This window comes from Pantherophis guttatus, chromosome 4 (assembly GCF_059756535.1).
Source record: "Pantherophis guttatus breed Tessera chromosome 4, ASM5975653v1, whole genome shotgun sequence".
Taxonomy (NCBI): Eukaryota; Metazoa; Chordata; class Lepidosauria; order Squamata; family Colubridae; genus Pantherophis; species Pantherophis guttatus.
This window is the reverse complement of record NC_142066.1, coordinates 24871081-24895944: the sequence shown is the minus strand read 5'-3', so window position 1 is coordinate 24895944 and position 24864 is coordinate 24871081. Positions and strand designations below refer to the sequence as shown.

Here is a 24864-nt window from a genome sequence, read left to right as displayed (position 1 = left end):
TACTCCCCTTCCCCACCTGAAAAGTTCCAACTGCCACTTGCCCCACATTCCGTTCCCTCCGTTCAAACTGGCAGACGTTCCACTCCTTCACTCAGGGGAGCTCTGGGGCTCTTTACAGTACTAAATGTCGCTACCTGTCCAAAATGTCTACGCCTTCCACCTATGGAACTGCTTCGGGACTCAAGGCGGTGGGAGAGATATTCCCTTATGTGTTTCAATCACCGACCACCACTGAGCCAACAGACTGTGAACCGAATTTCTCCTGCATAGTGTCCCAGCCCCAACTCACTTCTTACCCTGACCTCCTCAGTTCAGACGAATCTGTTCTTTCTACTGTAACACCAGTTAAAGGGAAAAGACTGTCTTTCTGCTGCCTGGAAGTACAACGGATGCTTCAGAATGACGTCTTTTGGAACCAGAGAGGTGAAGGAGGGAAATTTTATGCCAACATCCAAAGTACAGAGGCAGGTCTACCACAGGATAGGGAGTATTATGGTGGTGCCTCAGCAGCAGCCTTCGTTTCTCCAGATAAACTTTGTTGGTGATGATGACAATGAGAGTCTGTCAAGACTATGGGATGCTACAATGGTCGTAAGTGTGAAAAATGGTCATAAGTGTTGTGGCCCCGCCCTCTGAGCCTGTCCCATCGGAGGAAGAAAGCTCCGAGCATGAGGAAGAGGAGTCAGCCAGGCCTCCCTCTCCAGGCCCCTCCCCTCTGGCATTGTCTCAAGTGCCGGCCGAGGGAGAGGAGACAGCTGATTCGAATCAGAGTGATGAAGAAACATCATTCCTGGACGCACGCCTCCGAAGGCGTGATAAACGTTTGCAGCAGTTTAGGAGGCGTGCTAGGGATTAGAAATGAGTCATTGGACCACACCCCAGAGACTATATAATAGAGGGTAGTGGTCAAGGATCCTTGTGACGAACAAAGCAAACCCTGGATAGTCACTAAAGCCTCGTCCGGAACTGCTGAGAGAAAGATTTAAAGTGTCGGACATTTGGACTCTTGAGTATTTATCTTTCTGTTTTACTTTGAAAATAAAGTCACTTGGCAGACGGTGTGTCTATCGCTGCCAAGTGGGAGATAAGACCTGGGTGCGTTCCAAAGTGTTTCCTTAACCCTCGACTGGCTGTGTTTGTGTATGTGTGGGTACGGGGACAGATCATCAAGTAGTGAAGCACGGGTATCCAGCTAGTTGCCTATAAAAGAAATATATCCTGGTTGTGTTTCCTGCATGACTGCTTATGAGCAAAGAAGCAGCACTTTTCTGCAATTTCATCCTTTCTTACCTATTGGAGGTGATCATGAAATCTTGTTATTGGTGGAAGGAATCAGGGATTCATCAGGAATCATCTGAAGGAAGCAGGGAGATAACTTGCAATAGTGGGATCTGCTGCAGAGGAAGGGAGACAAGATATCACCCCAGCCTAACACCTTTAAAGCAAGGGTCCCCAACCTCCCCCCCCCCCACCCCACCCCCGCCGGCCCATGGATCTCAGTCTGCAGCATGCCAGAAATCAGGCCAGGCAAATAAATGAAACCCCATCTGTAGGATGCAGGCAGCACATGAAACCCCACCCCCTCTGGTCCGCAGAAAAACCTCTCTTCACGGAACCGGTCCCTGATGCCCAAAAGGTTGGGGGCTGCTGTTTTAGAGGTACTGGGACTTCAGTTTTTCAAATTCCTAGCCAACATGGCTAACTCAGGGTTGAGAAGGCTGCAATAAATAGCTGCAGTTGGATGGACTGGGCCTGTCTTAGTCTTTTCATTTCCTGACTCTGCAGTCAGCTTCAAGTCTTGGATAACTCTCTGAAGTAGGGATTCACACCCTACTTCATGCCATAATGTACAGATAATCCTTGAGTTAACAGTCATTCATTTAGTGATTGTTCAATGTTAGAAGGGTGCTGAAAAAGTGACTTATGACCGGTCTTTGTACATATGACCTTTACAGCATTCCCAACGTCATGTGATCAAAAGTCGAGTATTTGGCAACCAACATGTATTTACAAGGCTTTCAGCATCCCGGGGTATTATAATGGCCATCTGTGACCTTCCCAGTTGGTTTCTGATAAGCGAAGTCAGTGGTGAAAGCAGAATTTGCTTAACAACCATGATTCACTTACTGTAACAACGGTGGCAAAAAAGGTTCTAAAATTGGGCATGACTCACTTAACCACTGCCTTGGTTCCCAATGAAATTTCTTCTGGTCCCACAATTGTGGTCATAAGTCAAGTACTTCCTGTAGTCTATTTGGTTTTATCTTACGGTATTTTGCAGCTGCAGCTATCTCATTATTTCTGTCTTTGGCTCCTGTGTGAATTCAAGCAGATGTTTATTGAATCAGCTACTGCTGAATAGTATGAACCCAGGCTCTGATTCTTAAAAACCCCAAGGGAACTGGTCACTTACAACTCTGGTGGCAACTCTGAAAACCTCCGTCTACCCTAATTCCTGAGATTTAAAGCAAACCATATGAGTGAGAATTGATGCATGCTTCTGTGTTTCTTGTCCAGGTAGAGGAAATTCGTGGCTGCATTGAAAAGCTCTCAGAGGATGTGGAGCTGGTGAAGAAACAGCACAGTGCCATCTTAGCTGCCCCCAACCCAGATGAGAGTGAGTAAAAGCTTCTTTAGAGGCCCTTGCATACGCATCCTCAGCCACTCATACATAAACACTGGAGATGCCCAGTGCTCTCTCACCATATCCTGTGGGAGGTTGGAGGTAGGGACTGCATGTGTAAGGCCATCATTTCAACCATCTATCCAAATTGCTGGAAATGTGGCCGCAAAAGACAATAGATGGAGTTAGAGAGCTAGAACAGCTCCTGTTCAAGGAAAGACAGCAATGTTCGGAACGTAGGCAGTGGATAAGGTGAGACATGATGGAGGAGTATCACATCATGCAGAATATGAGGGGTGGGAAAAGCTTTTTCTCCCTTTCTCACAAGGCTAGCAATGGTGTCACTCATAGAAGCTTCAGACTGGAGATTTAGAATCTGTAAAAGGGCAGACCTAAGGACTAATAAAGGAGATTATTTGTAGTTTAGGGTTGAAATGAGAGATCCTTGGTGTTCTCTGAGCTTGCCTATTTTCTTGAAGACATTTCATTACCCTAACTAGGTAACATCATCAGTACTGGTCCTGATGAAGTTACCTAGTTAGGGTAATGAAACATCTGCAAGAAAACAAGCAAACTCAGAGAGCACCAAGGATCTCTCATTTCAACCCTGAGCTACAAATATTCTCCTTTATTAGTCCTCAGTTAACAATCACACATTCTCCTCAAAGTTCTGGCTGTGCTAGCACTCCAGCAGTCACACAATCATGATCCAGTTGCTTGTCACCCAGCTCACACTTAAGATGGTTACAGAGTTCAACGGTCACATGACCAATATTTGTGACCTTCACTGCCAGCTTCCCACAAGCAAAGCAATGGGGAAGCCAGCAGGAAGATTGCAAATCGCTCTGGTAAGTCTACCCCCCCACCCGCCTCAAGCCTTGCCCTTTGTTGCAACAGCCCCTTGCACACCCCTGTGCTCTCCCTCCACTTATCTGCCTGTCTGTCTGCTTGTGAGTTGCCTGGAACTTGCGCCTTCCTGCCAACTTTCTCATTGACTTTGGTTATTGGAATCTGGCAGAAAGCTGCTAGGAGGTCCTTATTTAACAACCTGCAAACCTTACTTAACAAGCAGTAGGGACTGTCAGGATTGCTTTTACATAATGATGCAGTCACATGAATTTGGACTTTATGAGTGCATTAAGCAGTGGAAATTCTGGTCCCAATTACCATCATTAGCCAAGGACTACCTATGCTTAAACTGAGGTTCTCTGCCATCAAGTATAGTGATGGCTACCAATGTAGGTGCTTTTAAAAGGAGACTATTTTAGAGAGTACTTGTCTTGATGCCTGCTTATTACCTCCAGCATCATAGACAGCATATCTTAAATACCAAATTTTGGGGAGTCACAAGGAAAGAGGGGATACCTCTCTGTAGCAGCTGATTGACCACTGTGGAACGCAGAATGCTGGATTAGATGTCTTCTTGACCTGACTCAGCATAGTTTTCTTTTGTTTTTAAGCTTCAGTGCCTCTTATTGTTATTCATCTTGCAGAAACTAAGCAGGAATTGGAGGACCTCACAGCTGACATCAAGAAGACGGCTAACAAGGTGCGCTCCAAGTTAAAAGGTAAGAGCTGAAGTTGCAGCTTTATGTCTTGTTTTCTTTTTGTTAGAATAAAATGTATCTTTATTGGGCTTTCAGTGAAGTGCATGACTTAACAGCATCATGTTGATTCTTAAAATTGCCTTTTAAATTTGGCCACTTTTACTCTTATCTTGAATTATTTCAAAGACAACTATACTGATCTGTTAGTAAAGTCACAAGGAGTTGAATTCAACCTTCTCGTACTCACTCACCTTGCACCATAGAGCTTCCTGGTGGCACCTGCATACCTGCCCACACTTCATAGCATCTGCCCACAGTACCATGTACCCATCTGCACCTGCCTATGGCATCTACAGCAACCACTCACCCCCCTGTGCCCCATAGCACCTGCCTGCAGCATCCACACACCTGCCCATGTCACCTCCATACTCACTATAATTTTCTGCTAGCCTGCTTGTCTGAGACACCTATCTCTTCCCATGTCATGCTCCCAGGAAGTCCTTGGTTAATTACTTATGCAGTCCTGAGGTTATGACAGCAATAGGACTGTTGGGATTGTTGTCGCTAAATTAAGTGGGCATATGATATGTTTTACAACCGCTTCACTTAGTGATGAAAATTCCAGTCCCAATTGCCATTGTAATCAAAGTACCACCTGTACACATTTTACTTTCTCTCACACACATACTTGTCCAGTGAATGAGTTTGTTATGTTTCTATATTGCTTTTCCTCCAAGAACTCAGGATAACATATGTCATACTCCCTCCTCTGATTTTTATTCCCACAACAATTGTGGAAGATTGTTCTGAAAGGTGATGACTGGTCCAATGTCAGTTCAAAGCTTATTTGGATTTGAATGTGGATTTTTATAGTCTAGCATCTTTCATCCAGGCCTTTGGCAAGGGAGTGTAAGATCCTGCACTTCATTATGCTTGGCATCTTTTATTTTTACATTTCATGTTTTAATGATTTGGTTGTAATTTCTTTGATGGTTGAGAGCATCATTGAGAACAAAGTTTAAGGCAAATTTAATAGCAAGTTTAATGAATTATTTAATAAATTTTAAATTAATCGTAATCGCTACAACACACTGACTCTCGAGTTACAAACCTAAGATAGTTTGCAAAGCTTCAGTTATATTATCACAGCAAAGGATGATTAATTCTCAGGTAATGTAGGAGAAGAAGAGGCAGAGGCGGAGTCAAGAGAGGATGCAGCCTATAATCCTTATGTGTCCACGAATACTTAAAGTCTAGCTGTCACCCTTGAATTCCATTGATTCTTATCTAATGCTAATTTAGTGCTGAGCGTTAGTTGATTAGATTTTTGTTTATAAGCTTGAGAAATAAATTTTCTTAACTGGAACTTAACTATGGTTCTGATTTTTTGTGCCTGTCTTGACCTAGAAACTTTCATGGCTTTGTTTATGAAGGGATCAGATAGATGGAAACACTCTAAACTGCGGGAGGATGTCCTAGTGTGCACAGTAAGGAAGATGATCTTGACAGAGATATTCCAACTCCATTACCTAAGCAAAGCAGGGCAAAGCCTTTTCAGATTTAGAACATCCAGATAACATTCAGAAGTAACTCAGACAAGACACTGCTCTAATTCAATGAACTATAAAGAGGAGGTGCAATACAATCAGATTTGCAAGGTTCTGTTATTCTAGCAATCTCAATAAAAAGTAGTTTTAGACATCCTAATGGAGTTGATTTCATGGTGTAGTGCTAGGTGGAAAAGACCTTGGGAGACAGGGGAATGAGATGCTGCCTAGGAAATGGTCAGATAAGAGACAGCATAGCTGGCAGCTGTAAAATGGGTAGGGCAAGAAAAAGAAACCTTCCCTGGTTTTTCAGGCTGTAAAGGAGATCATGGGAGAATTGTACTTTCAGACTTGCTAATTGATGTCAGCCTTACCAGGTAGATCAGACAGAAAACAACCAGATAAACTAATTGTACTACATTGTAAAATTATACACAAAATCTATTAACAAAATCTGTCCATTTTTCAGCTACAATCTATGTTACCTGACTATTCTCTAGGTAGCATCTCTTCCCACGGTTTCACAAGGTTTTTCCCACATACTATTGCAGCCCCTTTCTATTAGTGGGGCTGATAACTAGCCTGAAAGACTTTATCTGTAGCTCACCAGCTCATCATTAAGGGCAACAATTCAGATGTTGGTTGCACTAACTCACTGATTTTTAATTTCTGTACTACAACTCTGATTCCTCATCTATTTTCTTTCTCCAGCGATTGAGCAGGGAATTGAGCAGGAAGAAGTGCAGAACCGATCCTCCGCTGACTTGAGAATCCGGAAAACACAGGTACTCTGTCTTGGATCTCCTCCGATAGCTACTTCTTGTGTTGTTTTCTTCATTTTCCAATGTTCTTTTGCTTTTTCCATAATCTTGCCTGGGCTAGTTTCTTAATTGGAATTTAGCAATTATGTACGCTCTTATTTTTCTTTTGAAACTGTTAGGGTGTGTGTAAAAAGTATTTGTTGCTTGTGCAACAAGCAGAGCAGAAACACACAGGGAAGGAGATAAACGTGCAGCTCGTGTGAGAAAAATACTTTATATACAAGATAATAAGCAGTCTCGGTGTAGGTAAAACAGTCCAAGGTCATAAACAGTAATATCAGTCCAGTAAGTATCTTCCCTTACCAAAGCAAACAGACTTTAGTAACTCTTGGTATACAGTACCATATAACAATTCAGTCTAACACCAATCAGCAGAAAGACGCAGGAAGCAACAGGAACAAAGAACAATCAGGAAGAAAGAATGCTTCTCTGCGCTGCTTATTTATGCACTGTAGCCTAATTACAGGGTTCAGCAAACCCTGATTACATGGCTCAGTTGTTTCTTAAAAAAACAGATATATTGCCTGACCAACAGGTTAGGAGTAAGCTACAAGCTGAACCTAACAGAAACAACTTCCAAATTGGGCAGAGTTCTTTTTAAAAAGATTGAAATGAGGTAGTGATTGCAGAATAGAGGCAACGGAGTTATAGTATAAAGCAGGGATCTCCATCCTTAATAACTTTTAAGATCTGTGGACTTCAACTCCCAGAATTCCCCAGTTAGCCATGCTGGCTTGGGAATTTTGGGAGTTAAAATCCACAAGGACACCCGTATTATAAAAAAGAGGTTCCCTAACTTTTTACAATCCTTTAATCAGGACCAAATGCAGAGCTAGCCTTCTAGCATGGCTCTTGACATGCTGGGTGAAGGCCAGTGTGGTCCTCAAGCCAACATAAGTTGGGTATCCTATGTTAGAAAGGCAAGATTTATATTGCAGATGTGACACTCCTTTGCCATCTCTTTTCTTTATTCAACTCATGACCACAATTACAGCTGCCATCCAGTAAGCAGCCAAAATTAATTCTTTGAGCTGATGATGTAGGACAGTGTTTCCCAAACTTTTGACATATGTGTACCCCTTCTATAATTTTCGTAACGCTGAGTACCCCTCATAAAAAACATATGGTACCCCTGGGGGTACGCGTACCACACTTTGGGAAACACTTAGATAACACTGCAATTCTCCGATGTTTAAACAGCTCCGTGGCTCAACGTCAACTGTTAATGTTCCCGCAGTTTAAAAATGGCCGAACCCAAGCTGCGCGAAGGATGCGCAGAAGTTCCCGCCATAATGAGTTGCGATACGATGTACGATGGCCCCAGTTCCCGTGTAAAAACTGCGATACGCGCCTATTTCTTTCCTTGTTTTGTGGGCGCAGCTAAGCACAGTGCAGTGGATATTCCCACGTGATCCCCACCAAACTCCGGTGCAACGCGTACCCCCACCAAACTCTTTCCGTACCCCTGGGGGTACGCGTACCACACTTTGGGAAACACTGATGTAGGAGAAGAGCAGGTTGAGCTAGAAAGCGGAGTTAAAAATGTCATTAGTTTGGAGTCGTTGCGCTGTCACAAGAGACAGATCCCTGTGAATTCTAGTGCCAATTTAATTTTGACCTTTAGTTGACCAGACTCTCGTGTATAGATAGCAGTGATAAACTCTTCTGTGGATTGAACTCAATAAATGCTCCTGATTATTTGCCCCTGGCAAATGACTTTTCTCAGTCAATAAAGCTTTATATATTTTTCCATCTGATTATTTACTATTCTAAATTTCCTTGATTTTGAGTAATGCTCCCAGGGCATATTCTTCAAAGGTGCACAGTGCTGTTCCACACTTAAGAGACTGTCTTATCTAAAACAACAGCTGCCTACAGTATGAGAAAGAATAACAATGTTTTATTTTTTTCAGCAACGCACATACGAATCCCAAGTTACGATACAGTTTATCAGCTGCATTATTAATAATTAAAAACTGCAGTCATGTTATTAAGATCCTCGGCAACAACAGCTCCTAATCAGCTGTTCTAGCCAATCTCTTTATGTCAGGGAATTTGCGCAGCTGGCATCCAAATGAAGTCAGAGACGCTGACCCAAACTTGTAGCTTTATATAAATACATATATTTAGCACCTATATTTACAGCAGACAAGGTGGTCGGGTACAGACTAAGATCATGAGGTAAATCATGAAGTAAATCACATGATGCATACAGCATGCAGAGCACACCGGAAGAAAAAAGGCGGGAAAAAGGGAAACTCCCTTTTTTCACCCAACAACCAATTATAACATAGATTGCCTCATGCAGGCGCCCACACTCTCTATCAATCAACTACAACTGTGTGTTGTGGCCCATTACAGAATATACTTTACTGTTCCAGGTATTAAATTAAGTATCTTAACACTTTTAAAATTGAAACTGTAATCCCATCCATGGGGTCTTTCTCCTTCTCTTTCCCCCCTGACTTTCTGGATGGTTTTTTTTTTCCTAGTAGAAATCTTCTTCTTCTTTTTCCTTGAAACTACTAAATCTATATGTGAGTTTTGTTTTGGTTTGTTTGGGTTGTTTTTGTAATCATTTCCTTTGCTTAGCTAAGATCAATTTCCATGCTTTGGCCCTATCCCCTCTCCTCCCTTAAACACTATAGATGCAACAGGTTTTCAAATTAAGATTTTTTAAAAAAATCTGATCATAAAAAATACTGATTTACACCTTAATCATACTTTGGGGCATAGAATTTGACTCAAAAAGATACACAATATAAACCCCATTTTCCCTTCCTTTAAGTTTCAATGGAATCAAATCTTCCTTGAAACAGAGGATGAGACAGAAGGTTTTTTTTAACCTTCAGCAGGGTTATATCTTTCTATCTCTCTACATCCATCCATCCACTTTTGCAAATAGGCAAAATGAGGCCTAGAGATTGAAAAAAGAATTATAAATAAGTGAAAGTTTTGTCTGTCTGTCTGTCTGTGTGTCTTTCTATGTCTGTCTGTCTGTCTCTATACACACACACATCTCTATCTCTATCTGCCTATCTATCTTTATCTCTAATTCCTATCTTTATCTCTAACTCTATCTGTCTCTGTCTATCTAGCTATCCAGCCAGCTATCACTCCAGCTATCAATCTATTTATCCATCCATCCATCATATCGCTCTCTCCTATCTCTCTCTCTCTCTCTCTCTGCTTTGCCTCTGTAACCATCTCCTCATTTTCTTCCCTAGCATTCCACTCTATCTCGTAAATTTGTGGAGGTGATGACAGAATACAACACAACTCAGTCTAAATATCGAGATCGATGCAAAGATCGTATCCAGAGACAGCTGGAGATAAGTATGTCTGTTTACCTTTCTAAATGTTTGGCTTAAAAAGGGGGGGGGGTGCCTAATGCAGTGCCTTTAAAAAAACAAACACATCCCTCGCTTTCTTCTTAGATGGTAACTATTAAATGCTTTCCCCCAGAAGAGATGGATAATCCAGGTTGGAAGGGGAGGGGGAAATCTTTGTGACATTAGTTGTAAGAAAGATGAGAGCTGCTCATGAATATTTCTGCTTCTGACACAAACAAACAAGCAAGCACATAAATAACTGCAGTCTGGAATCTACAGAAGAGAATATTGGCAGCTCAGAGTTGAACTGTAGGGTCCTTGGTCCTCTCTGAGCTTGGTTGTTTTCTTGCAGACGTTTCATTACCCAGCTATGTCACATCATCAGTGTGAGTATGTAGGCGAGTGAGGCCCTCTTTGAGGGAGATTAGGCAGTTTAGAAACATGAAATAGAAATACATAAAAATAAACATAAACAGGAATCAAACTCTACACTGACTAGCACTGATGATGTTACCTTGTCAGATAATGAAATGTTTGCAATATTGATGGTCTTTTGAAACCCAGCAGATTAGAAGCCATCTAGAGCTCAGAAGGAATGCTGCTCCAAAGAAGGTGGATAGCATTTGAAAATGCCTCCTCCCAAGCCTTGCAGTTTGGGGAATCTAGGTGAGGGGACCTAAAGTGAGCCCCTTCCGCAAAATCTTCTGAATCAGGCAGAACAAATTATGAGAAGGTAGTCCAAATGAGGGCTGGTTCCTACGCCAATTCACAGCAACATAGTTTCCCCTTGTATAGCCATTGATGGGAAGCTCCTTTTTAGAAGTGATGGTTTTAAACATCTTAGAAACAAGCTGAATGAAAGACAAATTCAGGCATTTTTCCTTAACCAGAGGGGGAGGCAAGGCAGTTTGAGAATTAGTCCAAAAGCAAGCTGGATCCTATGAGACAGTGTTATATCACACCATACAGTTGTTCCTCATGGCTCTGTTTTTCCTTCTTGTAGCTGGCAGGACAACAACCAATGAAGAGTTAGAAGACATGCTAGAGAGTGGAAAGTTGGCGATTTTCACTGACGATGTATGTATCTGGGGCCTCAGTTGGCTAGTAGAACAGGTAGAATGTAGCCTGGAAAGTATGTGGAGTTGCTGAGCATTTCAAAGATGGATCTCCCATGGTAGAAAGGTGGCTGCAATAGCAAGATCTCAAAGAATTTGTAGACACTATGAATAAGGATGTAAGAATAGCTCTACTGGATCAGGTTAAGGCCCATCATACGCCAGTATTTTGTTTCTTCTGTTAACCAACCACAGGTCCTTACAATCAGGAGATGGAGACTTGTCCTGTCCCATTCTCCTCCTCCTGCAATTTGGAGCCATTGTGTCCCTAATACAGGGCTAGTGTTAAATCTCCAAGACCAAGAGCCCTTGACTGACCTTTCCCCCATGAGCTTACCCAGTCTTCTTTGAAAGCCTCCCAAATTTGCGACCTTCACCACATCTTGTGGCAATTATTCCCACAGGCAAGTTACATGCTGTGCAAGAAGTACTTTCTCTTGTCAGTTCGGTTCACTCATTCCCCTTGGATGATTCCTGGTTTTAGTGTTTGAGGGATGGAAAGAAATATTTTTTTTACCATGTTCTCCAACTGATTTGGTGATTGGAATCCAGTTGCCAGAATCCAAGGAAGCGAGGGAGATCTGGAGTGGGGTGGGAGGGGGAAGAGAGCAGGACAGAAATATCCTATCATCTTCTTCCTTCCTTCCTTCCTTCCTTCCTTCCTTCCTTCCTTCCTTCCTTCCTTCCTTCCTTCCTTCCTTCCTTCTGTCCTCCCTCCCTCCCTCCCTCCCTCCCTCCATATTGGTGTCCATGTCCACTTTCTATGTTCCAAATTACTAACCAAAGGAATGACAGATATAGTAGGTAGGAGCAATTGTTGGATTGATAATCACTGCTAGATTCTCTCCTGTCTTCTAATCATGCCCCACATGGTGTGTGTGTTTTTTTCCAGATCAAAATGGACTCACAGATGACGAAACAGGCCCTGAACGAGATTGAAACCCGGCATAACGAGATCATCAAACTGGAAACCAGCATTCGGGAGCTTCATGACATGTTTGTGGACATGGCTATGTTGGTCGAGAGTCAGGTACGGAAGGGTAGAAAGAGCTGGATGGCAATGTCAGGTTATCTTTCAAGATCACCTGGACTTCTCAGTTTGTTCAAAGATTGGTGGAAACTGGGGAAGAGGGGGCAGAACAAGAGATTAGACCAAATAATTTCAGAAACACTCCAATAATTCTTTGTTCTCTACAGGTCTCCTAATGCCAGGCTATTCCTTTAAAATCCTGCATAATATTGTAGCCAGGTATCTCCTTCATTGCACTGAGATCTGTTTCTAAGGCTAATGCCCCTTCTTGGAAGTCAGGTGTTGGCAAATGGTGGATCAGTTTTAATCATTAGTGAGACCCACCAGTGACTTTTGTTTGCCACCAAGATAAAAGTCAAAATGATAATCTTTACATTTTTATGTTTTAAAGAGCCAAGGTTCTTTAATTTTACATAATATTAACTTTGAAAATTAGTTTATGTTAATGAGCTCTTTAAGTACTACATCTTAAAAATCATTTTAACGCTTTTAAAATATTATTGATTTGGATTCTTTCTTCTCCTGTGCTATTATTTTATTTAATTTTGTCTCTTTGTAAACTAATTCATTCTCATATTTTAAATTGTTTGTTTTTGCTAAGCTATTCCAGGAGTGTAGGACATACAGGTAGTCCTCAACATGATCATAATTTAGCCCAAAGTTCTTATTGCTAAATAAGACAGTTGTTATTTGGGGTGTGCCTCATTTTATGGCATTTTTTGCCACAGTTGTCAAGTGAATCACTGCAGTTGTTTTAAACAATTATGCAATCTTCAAGCAAATCTGATTTTGATTGTCTGAAGCTGAGGGGAAGGTTATAAATGGTGATTATAAGACCCAGGGACAGTGCAAATATCATAAATATATGCCAATCGCCAAGCACAGTAATTTTGATCACGTGACCTCAGGGATACTGCAACAGTTGTAAGTGTGAAAAACAGTCATAAACCACTTTTTTCAGTACTGTTATAACTTTGAATGATTGCTAAATAAATGGTAAGTTGAGGACTGCCTGTATTTCAAATCTATACATGAGGGATTGATGCACTGACCACCCATTTTTCTATGGCCACTTCTAAGCAGGGGCAGTATGCAAAAATTACTGATCCTTTTGTGTCTAAACTTTTATTATCTAATGCAAGGGCTGTTATTAGCAGGTTTGGAAAGCATTCATCAGTTTGTAGAACTCCAAAAACACGCACAGAGGGCTTAGTGAGGAGTAAGCATTATAGATGAGTACAGAATAAATTGCCTCTAATGGGCAGAGTGACAGGGATTAGATTGGAAGATTTTGAAGAATTATCCAGAAAACATTCATTTGCAGATACCTCACACATGTGATGAGACAAAGAATGAAAATGTGCTGAAACCAGTGCAGAAAAATTTCACTGTGGGATTGTGGCTTGGAGTCATAATCATCAACATCTCTTCACTTCTCAGAATTCAAGCCTTCCTGAAAGCAATGTTCCTCATTCTCTCCCCCCACCCCCCCACCACACATGCTAGAAACTCTTCCCTCAATTCTCTAATGAGTGGGGAGGTCTGCAACTAGTCAGTGCTGAGAAGAAAGAGAGAGAGAGAGAGAGAAAACAGAAAGAAGCGAGAGAGAAGAGAGAGAGAGAGGGATGGATGGAGGCAGGGAAAGAAGGTGGGGAGGAGAGAGATGTTCAAGCACAAAATGCTTATGTCCTTTTAGGCTCAAATGTAACTTGTATGAAAAAAACTACTACACCAACATAATGGATGAATATCATGAATTACAACATCTATGAAGATTCTCAATCATCCAGATCATGATAGTCCCAAAGGTGGCAGAGCTGAAGAAGCTTCTTGGATGAGAAGCAAAACATTTTCAAAGAAAAAAAGCAAGAAAGTCCGGTTGTCTTTTGGGACATCTCTGAACTACCGTGAACTACAAATTACATTTATTTATTCAGTGAATAAATAAGAATAAGTAAAACCTTACAGAAAGAATTGGCCTTCCATAGATTCATATTCCCAGTTGGCTGTCAAGCTGAGGGATGGTTTGCACACTGGTCTTTAGCCTTAGTGTCCTTCAGCTAAAGTTTGGTAGGCTGTTCCTACACTTGTTGAGAATATTGACCCACCCAAACATGAACATACAACGGTTCTCCCTTGACTCCTTTCCCCCTTGTTTCAGGGTGAAATGATTGACCGCATCGAGTACAATGTTGAGCACTCTGTGGATTATGTGGAAAGAGCCGTCTCTGACACCAAGAAAGCTGTAAAATACCAGAGCAAGGCTCGAAGGGTGAGTAAGTGGGTCTGATTATCAGAAAAAGCAAGGAATTTGGGAATTTGTATAGCTGGAAAAGGGGACGGTACTTTCACTTACTTACAAAGGGGTGATCTGGAGGTAAGACAGATGGGAGGGCTAAAAAGTTTAGGAAAGGAGATCAAAGAAGGACAAGGAAAAGAATATGAAAAGCAAAGAGGCTTGGATGGTAATCCAGTGGACCTTGGTATGGAATATATACAGGGAGAAATATTCACTTTTTATATCTTGGGAATGAATTGTTTTGCAGACCACTAGATCACTAAGCAAAGCAAGGTGAGGAGAAGGATAATGGTCTGTTGTTTGCTTATTGAGCCATTTTTAAATCACAGATTGTAGTTGATAAAATACAAGGCAGGAATCTGCTCAAATGAAAATGTTTTCTTCCTATGGTTTACCAGGTTACTTTTATGTGCCAACTTCTAGGTTTCAAAGGTGAGTCTGTCTTAATAACATGATGAAACACCTTTTGGTGGTCAATCTTCATAGATTTTATTCCAAGCATTACTAATATTTGTCTTTTTTTCCCTTTGTCTTTCTCTCTCTCTGTCTCCTCCCCCCCCCCACCCCGCGCTTCCCTTCTGTTCTCTTTCTCTGTCTTGCTCCGTGGATTTTCTTGGGTAATGTAGAAGAAAATAATGATTATAATTTGTTGTGTGGTTCTTGGTATAGTACTGGCCTCCTCCATCGGGGGCACTCTTGGGTTGTAAATTAAAGCAAAAAAATATTAATAATAATATAATAATAATTTAAAAATTGTACATGCAGTGGATATAACAGCACATGTTCCAGCTACCTATAGATAAAAACAACTTTATTGGGTCAGCAAATCTAAGTTTGTTGTTCGGCATCCATCTCTTCATCCATTTTTACTCATTTGCTGGGCACCAGGGTACCACCCAGAATATTCAGGTATTCTGGGCCTCATCCAGGGGCCTTGTTGTCACACTGTCCTTCCCACGGCACCATGGTCCAAACTGTGTGATTCCTGCCTGCCCCACAGATTTTTCTCCCCTTTCATCTCAGCGGTTAACCCCGTGGGAAGGAATGGCTCATGGTCTTCTTTTCCTACGTGGCATGGGAGAGAGCATAGCCATGAATCAAGCATTCATCTTTGTCAGGCCATCATTTACAATGCAGAGAGGTAGGAAAAAATGTGAAATACTTTAGTACTCACGCTGGTATATCAAGCACTTGCTTAGGGCCACTAGTACATTCTCCCCCCACCATCATTTAAATGTCACATAGCAGTAGCGAATTGCTCAGATCACCAGTCCTTGTGGAGGGAAAAGAAAGGGTTATCCATACCATCAACCAATGCTGATCTTTCTTTTTCCATAAATGAAATGGGAAAAGGCATGTGCTGGTGTTCCTTAGGGCAACATAGCACATGATTTCCAAGAAGAAGTGTTTTGTTTTGTTTTTAAAATTCAGACTTTTCAGAAATGTCAACGTTTTCATTCGTAGGTACCTGGAAAAAAAATTGAGTCAGTTCTCAGGGCACAGTCTACTCATCTGCTGCACCCTCCTCCATATGCAGATTTTGCTGCCCTAGTATAACCAGCCTCATCTTCCCTTGGCAGAAATCTGCATTAGCTCTGAGGCTAGCTAAGGCTGATATCACATCAAAGGGACCAACTCAGTTCCTCAGATATCAAGGGATGCCATCATCCTTGAGAACTCTTGTGACTCAATTTCCCAGGTGCTCTCAGTGATGGCTCCCGTGATACACAAGGTAGACTGTAACTCTGGGAGACTTTGGGTGCACCGACACAGCCCCCTTTTCCCCAAAGAGCGTGCTTAAGCATCATTTGCAAGATTTAGCAGATAGATGACTACTGTATCCGTCTCAACGTGGTACTGTTAAGCAATACTGCAACCATCTGGTTTATTGTGACGGAAGGAATAGAAATTTCAGCAGTTCAACACCAAGTCCTCAGGATAGCAAGCGCATGACTTAAAATCTTATCCAGAACACTAGAGACTCATATATTTAAGTGTTCAGAGACAGTGATCATGGCACCCAGTTGATCCATGGACATACTGGTATAAAATTCTGAATTTCTGTTAGTTCAGAATAGTGTTGCAAGGCCGTATTGTCCTTATTCCAGCCTTTGCACCTAGGGGCCAAGGAACAATTTGTTTCACTGCTAATGCAAGAAATTAAATAGAAATTAAATCCGAACCCAGCCTTCAATATAGATCCAAACCAGATGTGATGTCACTCACTTAGGTTGTCCTGGTGTGCATGTTGTTGTTTTTTTAACACCAATAGAAGGGTGGGGTGAACTAGGTCAGATTAGGACTGGGAGGAGGGTGGTAGAATTGGCATTTAGAGTATTTGAGATTGTTAAATGCCAGAAGGAATTATGACTTGGGCTTCCTATTATTTTAGGAAGAAAGGATTTCCCATTTCAAATGCCAAATGTGAGGATTCTTATGAACCTCACAGTAAGGTTGGGTGTCTTCTGCCCTCTTGAATAGACCCAATTGAATTCACTCTGTTCTCTCTGCCTTTAATCTTTTAAAAAAATGTATATACCAGGGTCAACCACATGACTAACTTCAGATCCAGTTTGGTTTCTTGAGGACCAAAAGAAGTAGCTTTGGGCTTCAGAAATATGACAAGTTCAGGAACAACTTACAATTTCATGTTTTATGTTTTTCTATTTTTTTTTTACTTCTTTGCACATTAAAAAGTATAGGTTTGCCTTCAACTAATTTGCTCCTAGTTGGAGCAATTCATTCTCTAGAGGCCCTATATCGTGTGGCATTTTCGAGGCTACCATTAATTCCAGCTTAACTAAGAAATAGGTCAGACCTCTTGGGGTTCTGATGCCAACAATGAACAGTTTAGGAAAACTCTTTGTTTTCTGATAACTCACTAAACTTGACAATGTATGATTGCTATGTGTTCTTTCATAAACTGAGAGATAGAGGAAGGCCTGCGGCCTCTGTTGTTTTCACAGCAAAATATGATGGCCACAAATGTAGAGGAGTGATCCATTGATTCCACACTTTGTAGATAGCTCCCAATAGATCATCTAGAAGGTGCTGCTTCATACATTATGACAACTACCATTAGAACCATTCCTGATAGCCTGGGTGCTGGTAAGACACCATTTTTCTTTTATTTTTACTGTATGTCTGCCTATGTGTGTGTGCGTATGCATGTGTGTGTGCGTACCTTGACAGTCTTTACATTCAGCCAAATTAGATAAATGTTAACACTTCCACATTCGAAGATGGAAAAGAAGGAATACATGTTTGCATCAGGCAGGCAGAGGAAGGAAGGAAGGAGAGAAGGGGGAGGGGAAATGAAGGAAGAAACAAAAAGGAAGAAAGGAAGGAAGGAAGGAAGGAAAGGGAAAGGAAGGAAAGAAAGAAAGGAAGGAAGGGAGCAAGGGATGGAGGAAGGGAAAGAAAGAAAAAGAAAGAAAGAGAAAGAAAGAAAGAAAGAAAGAAAGAAAGAAAGAAAGAAAGAAAGAAAGAAAGAAAGAAAGAAGAAATCTGTTTTCTTCAAGGTGGTTAGCCCATCCCCATATGCTAGTTTTCTGTGGAATTTTTCTTCTTCATTCCACTATCTCCCACTTCTTTCCCAAATTGTACAGTCCATAAAGTGTTTTGCCCCTTGAATCAACTAAATGCCAGAGTTGGTTCTTAATTCCAAATACATGTGCTTATCAGCACAGGTTTAAAATCTGTTATACCTATGTCTCCACCCATCCCCACCCATGTAGCCTTCCCTCCCTATTCCTTTTTCATGCATGGAGCATCATTAGCTCCACAGAGCAGCTCTTCTATGCAAGCAACCTGTTGGGGCAGCTTTCTCCTGACCTGAGGCCACCGGCTTGGGAGTGGACTGTGCTACGGGATTTCGCTGCCTGTGGAAAACATGAGCCCTTGCTTGTTTTTTCCTTCATGAAAACAAGAACAGTTGTGACTTCTGGCTAGGAAAAGGGGATCTTAGACCATCTTCTTGAGCTCCTACAAAATGTAACTGATGCAGGAACAGACCCAAAGCCCATCCACATCCGAATGCAAGTCCATATGCATCTCAAATTCATATGCACCGGAAAGCACCCTGCACAACGCAAACACACACATTAACACAACATATTAATCAACTATTGCTAATTATGCTATGCCATTGGGCTTCACTCCAAACAAAAAACAGAGTCGGGTATGTTTATCCAAAGGAAGCTCTGTGCTCTAACACAGTGCCCCACAAGAAACCTCCCTCTACTACTAGAACTGGAGTTTCCAAACATGGCAACTTCAAGACTTGTGGACCAACTCCCAGAATTCCCCAGCCACATGGGCTCAACTCTGTAGTTTAGAATCCTAAGGTGACCCTCCCCAACCTGGTGCTCTCCAAACACACTTTAATTCTCAGAATATCCAAGTTTGGACTACACAGCACGGGGTTACGAGATGCTGAAGTTCAATATGTCTTGAAGGCTGCATGTTGAGTTAGGCTGTATAGAGTGAATGTACTATGAAAGAAGGAAGCAATCAAAGGGAACACGACTAACCCTTGCTGAGTAGTCTGCAGTGGTAGGAAATGAAGCCCCTTCCCACTGGCCAGAGGCATTATTGCAGTAATTTATTGTGCCCCTTTGTAACATTTAGTAAAAAGAGATATTTGTAATACTAGGCTGATACAAGGCGTGATGCAGATCTGCCAGCAATCTTAACTTTGGTATAACTATGCAGTTATTTCATGGAGCATGCTCATTCCTCTCTTTATAAACACCGAGAGTCATTCTTAAATTGTTTAGCGATGACTTAAACATTGGTCATTTCCAGATTGAAATGTAAGGAGTTTCTGTATTTTCAATGCAATACGTCCACAGTCACCACCAGCTATTGTTTAATATACCGTAAGCAGTGGATGTGTTGTGGAATTGTCATTTTGAAATTTTTATGTAACAACAAAACAATCATGCTAGCACAATCATAGCAGCTTGGAGATTTGTCTATACAGAATATTCCATTTCTTTAAGACCTTATAGGGCAATTCCAATGCATGCTGCTTTCTTACCTTTGTAAAGTTTTCTTGGAGTGTAGCTAAGAATGAAGACCTATCATGAATTATCCAGCATGAAGTATTGTTCTGGACAAGTCTTCTTGGTGGGTAGGTAATTCTACAGAGCTTCAGTGTTGGCAGTCTAAATAAGTTCAAGTGCAGAGATGAGGCTGAAATTACTTATTTTTAGTATAAGGTTGATTAGGCAGAGAAAAACTGAGGCTATTAAAACACACAGAGACCCCATGAACAACTACTTTGAAGCTTGGTAACAGAGTGCCCATTAAATAATTTCTAACAGCACATTAAGGTGTTCCTAGTTCAGAATGTGGTTTGTTTGAGGAATATGTGAACAGTAATCAAAAGCATAACCCATCTATGTCAAAAGTGATTCCAACTTCACTGGATGTCTTTCATTTTGCATAGTCTCTTTCTTGGGGAAGCTTGTCCTGTTTCATGAGTCAGTTTGCTCTTCTCTAAATGACCCTTAAATTGACACACAGAGCCCAGGAAAAGGGCTTATCTTTTTCTATCCACTTCAGTCAAGACACTGCATTTCCTATAGACAATGACAGGGCATTCCTATCTAATAGACACCTCCCAAACATTTCCTAGCTAGCTAGAAGACTGATGCATCAGTAGTAGTAGTAGCATCAGTACTGGTTCCCAAAACTTTAGATGTGGATAATACAGGATTCCATTCATTAGTATGAAAACAAAACAAACAAAAGAAAAGAAAAATGAAGGCCCTTCAAATCCAAAATCAGAGTTGGTGATGAACTAGCAAGGAAGACTTGAAGAAAACCCTCTTGGGTATGGAAAATTACCTTTAGCAAGCTGTGGTTCCAGACTAGTTAAGAGAGCAGAATGAAGTCTTAGAGCAGGGGTCTTCACACATGGCAACTTTTAAGACTTATGGAGTTCAACTCTCAGAATTCCCCAGTCAGCATGGCTGACTGAGGAATTTAGGAGTTGAAATCCACAAGTCTTAAAGTTGCCAAATATGGAGACCCCTGACTTAGAGGGGCATTGGCCAGCTATTCCATAGAAATTCTCCTTCTCCAATTCTATTGTGATTGAACTTTGCTCTTTCCATCCTGAAATCCATCCTTGAAATGTGGCCATTCCAAATCTGTTCCAAAAGTTTACTATTGTTGATGCCCTAAGCATAAGGCCCTGTTTACATAACTACCCTTTTCTCCCGTGGTGGTGCCTGACAGTTTCTCTACTCCAAAACTCTCCATTGGCTATTTCTGCTCCCATCTTTAATTCTGACTTTGCAAAATCAATGAAGGCGTGTGTATGTGTGCCTGCTTGCATGTTCTATATATGTGATAAGGAATATATGTAAGCTACATATATTCAGTGTGGGTGTATCGGTAACTGTACTGGTGGCAATGTAGGTATGACTACAGAAACACAAAAGTCAAGTTTCTTTCAAGCGATAGGCAAGTATGTAGGTCTTTTCTGTCTCTGCTGCTGGCTTTGTGCATGGCATGGTGGCAAATGCATCCCCCCCCTCACCCTAGAGCAAAGTCAATTCACTGCAGCTGAGATTGCAGAAAAGCTACCCCCTAATTTTGGTTTGGAAGACCCCCAAATCATTTACATTATCCTTGTTAATTATCCTTCCCTGTATAGGAAGAGCTTTTTAAAAAGCCACTGAAACAGTTTCTCTGCAGGCATCCTTTCATAAACTGCAGCTCTCATTTGGTGCCAGGCTTTCCCTCTGGACATGGACCCTATCCCTATATCTGAATAAATTTGCCACAAAAGACTCAGCAAAGCTGTCTCTTCCAAAAAGTGTTTGGAACACTGTTTTAAGGTTCATGTGTAATTGGCAATGAAACCTATTGAAAACAAGCCAAAAATAAAGTGCATAGGTGTGAAAATAAGGGGACTTTACATAAACATGTTTTGAAGAAGAAGAGGGGGGAGATTTCACTATCCTGTCTTAAACTACCCAGTGGGTGATTAGAAAATGCTAAAATGTAATAAATACATTCTAAGACACCTGGATATCATGCACTTGTAATATTAACCATTGTGTTGAAAACAGATTTTAGAAGGAAAGCTGTTTATAATCTGGGCTGGATCACCATTATGAAGAAATGTGGCTGCCAATTTGCCAGTTAAATCCTTTAGTATATACTACCATGCCCAGAAATTTCAGGTGTGAATGCAAGTCTGGGTATTGAATTATTTCACCTAATGGAAAGTCGGATTAAGATGGCCCTCCACAGGGCCAAACCCCTCTTTGAATGACTGCTTAGAAACCCATTACCCAAATCTTTGGGCTCATGTGCCATATCTCCCATTGAATTATGCTGCTTTAGATTAGATGCAGGGGATCAGACTTCAGAACTAGAGATCCTGTTTTACAGACTTCACTCACATTAATCATATGTGTGAACAGAACACCTCCTGGAAGATAACACTATATTCAAACATGTATTCAGTCAGCTCTCCCTTTGCAACCGAAGTGGTACATTGCCACCCCTCATGAGTCCAGTGTTTTTCAAACTTGGCAACTTTAAGAAGTGTGGACTTCAACTCCCAGAATTCCCCAGCCAATGGGGAATTCTAGGAGTTGAAGTCCACACTTCTTAAAGTGGCCAGGTTTCAAAAACACTAGTTTACAAAATCAGTCTGATATGTAATCAACTTATCAGTCAAATTCATAACGAAGTTAAAAATGTGAATCCCTGTAAACCCTGGGGAAATAGGACCAGAGTACACTGTGTGGCAAATGTCTATTCTGTATTGTTGGCATGAGTCAGTATGCCTACTTGCATATGTGGTCCCGTTGATACCTATGTGTAGCTTTTAATGTGCCTAAATATTATGCAATCTAACTTGGTGTCTTTGTATGCATGTGTGACTAGCTCGTTGGTTCTCAGAGTGTGAGACAAGTCTAAATGAATGGTTGCTGGGACAGATGGATCCCCTCTGGGGTGCCTTCACTCTTTTTTCCAATTGGGTTGGAAGGTCCAAAGACCCACCCATATTTTTGGTTTTTCCTTTGGAAAAATTCCCATTGCTTTCCTGCTTTAATGAATCCGCAGGTGGACAACTGGTCTCTGGTATCAATTGATAGTCTTATATTTATCTATGTTATATCTTGGACACCTGCAAAATAACGCTTATTTATATACTGGTATACGCACGAGTTTGATCTGCAGCAGACTAGTAAAATGCAATGGGTATTTAGGGGCCTGTTTCTGCCTTTCCCAATTATGAGCAGAAGGCGAGACTCGAACACTTAATACAGCAGTGGTCTCCAAAGTGATTTATTTATAAATTATAAAAACTTAATTTTAAAGTTGGTATGTTTTAGAAATAAATCAGTCTGTTGGGACACATATACGCTATTGTAAATTCAGAACCTACACTATATCAGTATATTAAGATGTAGGTTGTAGTGTATAGATTGAACACACAAGAGTGCTCTATTAAGGTGAGTAATATGCCATTCATCTTTATTTGAGCATATGTGTCTGTGTTTGCATTCAAACACACACACATAGATATAATTAAGGAAGCACACAGACACCTGGGATATAATTTAGCTCATGTATACACACATATATTGATACTTTCTTAAAATGTGACCTGTAATTACCCTCAACCAAGAGAAATACATGGTTCATGGGGCTGGCTCATCCATGTCTGGCTGGACAGTAAGAGACATAGTCGAGATATGACTTCTTCTCAAAAGCTACCATCTGTGAACTGACTATTTTTCCACATTGTTTTGGAAAGCATTATTTTTAAATGATGCCTTAAGACACTTTCAGGAGGTATCCGTAGGTTCAGATCCATCTTTCCATTTGCCATGAAGTGTTTTTGTTTTATTAATTGTTTCATATTAACGTTGGGGATATCTTGGAGGGGGGTAACTGCAGCAATGACTTCAGAACCATTCAGCTTTGTGATTTTCTTTTCTTTTCTTTTTTTTGTGTGTATATATGTACATACTTTTCTTATTTTTCTTTTTTATAAAGTCTTCATTCCGTCATCTCTGCATAAGAGATCAAACTCCAGAAAAGAAAGAACAAAAAAAACTTAGATTTTTTGATCTTTTTTACAAAACGTATCCAATATCACACACAAACCAACAAAAGCAACTGTTCTGAAAAAAAAAAAGTTAACTGCATCGCAAAGACGAAAGACAAATCCTGCAAACATGTTGAAATCCCCTCAACTCTCCATTTTGGGTATTGATCTGTGTATTGTTTCAATGTAGGCGGTTTATTGTAGTCTGTGGCGTATTTGCTAAAACAACTTTTCACAAAATTTTCTTTATAAAAAAAATCATTCTTTTTTTTAAATTGACATATCTTTCTTTTCCCTTACTCTTTCATTCCCCTTCAGTTATTATTATTATTATTGCTCAAGTTTACAATATTAAGAAGAAAAAACCCCCAAACAAAATGGGGGAACGAACTCAAGCATATTTTTTCCATCTTATCACGTAACCTAATTTATGGATAGAAATTTATATATATATAATTATTTTATCAATAGAGTTCTCTTTCTTGTTCCCCCTTATCTAAAAATCACATAATGATAACTTTTAGTTTTGGATCAAGGGAGCTTAAAAAAGCAAAAGTCCTTTTAGGGAACTTTGTTCATTTCAAAGTAACTTTACCCTTAGCCTATGTTTTGCACATGTCAAAAATTAGCAGGACACTTTCTGTAGATGAAGCCACTCTGCATCTCTTCTCTTGAGATTTTCTTCTCTGGAAGCAAAAAATCCCCCATTCTTTAAATGGTGAATAACTGGCTTAGTGCTGGGATGAACTATCTGGAGCATTAGTGTCACACGTAGCTCCAATTGCATTCGGAAGTTCCTCTGAAAATATTGCTGAAAATTGTTTAGTGCAATTTCCCATCTTTCTTTAACAGAAATGGCGTAGAAACCCTACTGTAATCTTGTCAGGCTTAACAGAGTTGGAAAAACCAAGATATTCCCCAAACTGACCAAAAATTTTGCTAATCGCCCTGCACATCCCAGTTCCTAAGCATCTCAAAAATATTAAATGTAGCCTCGGGGCCTGAGAAAAATTCCCACTTCCTGATTTAATGAGATCTATTGATCTTGCTAATAGGAACTGATTTACCAACTGGGAGCAGGGTGTTCCACAGGAAGCAATCCATATTTATGCTGACATTCTATAAAATGGTCAAGAGGGTGGCTCTAAATTTTTTAAACCAAGATGCTTATAGCAGTCTCTGATGGAGTAAACACTGGCTGATTTTCTTTCTGAAATCAAAAGTAGGATGGACTTTGACTCCAAAGTCCATCCTTATTTAAGCATGCCCTTGGAGATGCTCAGCACCGGTATACATTGTGACACACCATTCCTAATATGGCACCCCAGTCCTTCATGAATTTGTCCCATCAGTATGAGGGAAAACATTATTGCAAACTATGTGACTTTCCAGGAAGCAATGGACAGAAAACAGCTGTGATACTTAAGTTGGAATAAAGCTACCAGAGACATGGTTTCTCTTGCGTAAC

At 40.8% G+C, this 24864-nt stretch overlaps 1 protein-coding gene across 3 annotated transcripts in view; it reads left to right on the top strand.

The window, feature by feature from the left end:
• The window catches only part of STX1B (syntaxin 1B), a 111557-nt gene that overhangs the window by 39638 nt on the left and 47055 nt on the right, over positions 1 to 24864 (top strand). For 2 of the 3 annotated variants that reach the window (XM_087893853.1, XM_034419836.3), the window contains exons 3-9: positions 2518 to 2617; positions 4117 to 4191; positions 6429 to 6502; positions 9766 to 9874; positions 10874 to 10947; positions 11878 to 12015; positions 14177 to 14287. In XM_087893853.1, coding sequence (XP_087749979.1) covers positions 2518 to 2617; positions 4117 to 4191; positions 6429 to 6502; positions 9766 to 9874; positions 10874 to 10947; positions 11878 to 12015; positions 14177 to 14287 — 681 coding nt within the window. Of the gene's footprint in view, positions 1 to 2517; positions 2618 to 4116; positions 4192 to 6428; positions 6503 to 9765; positions 9875 to 10873; positions 10948 to 11877; positions 12016 to 14176; positions 14288 to 14940; positions 15134 to 24864 lie in introns of those variants that run through there. The other variant, XM_034419837.3, reaches the window with a different exon arrangement.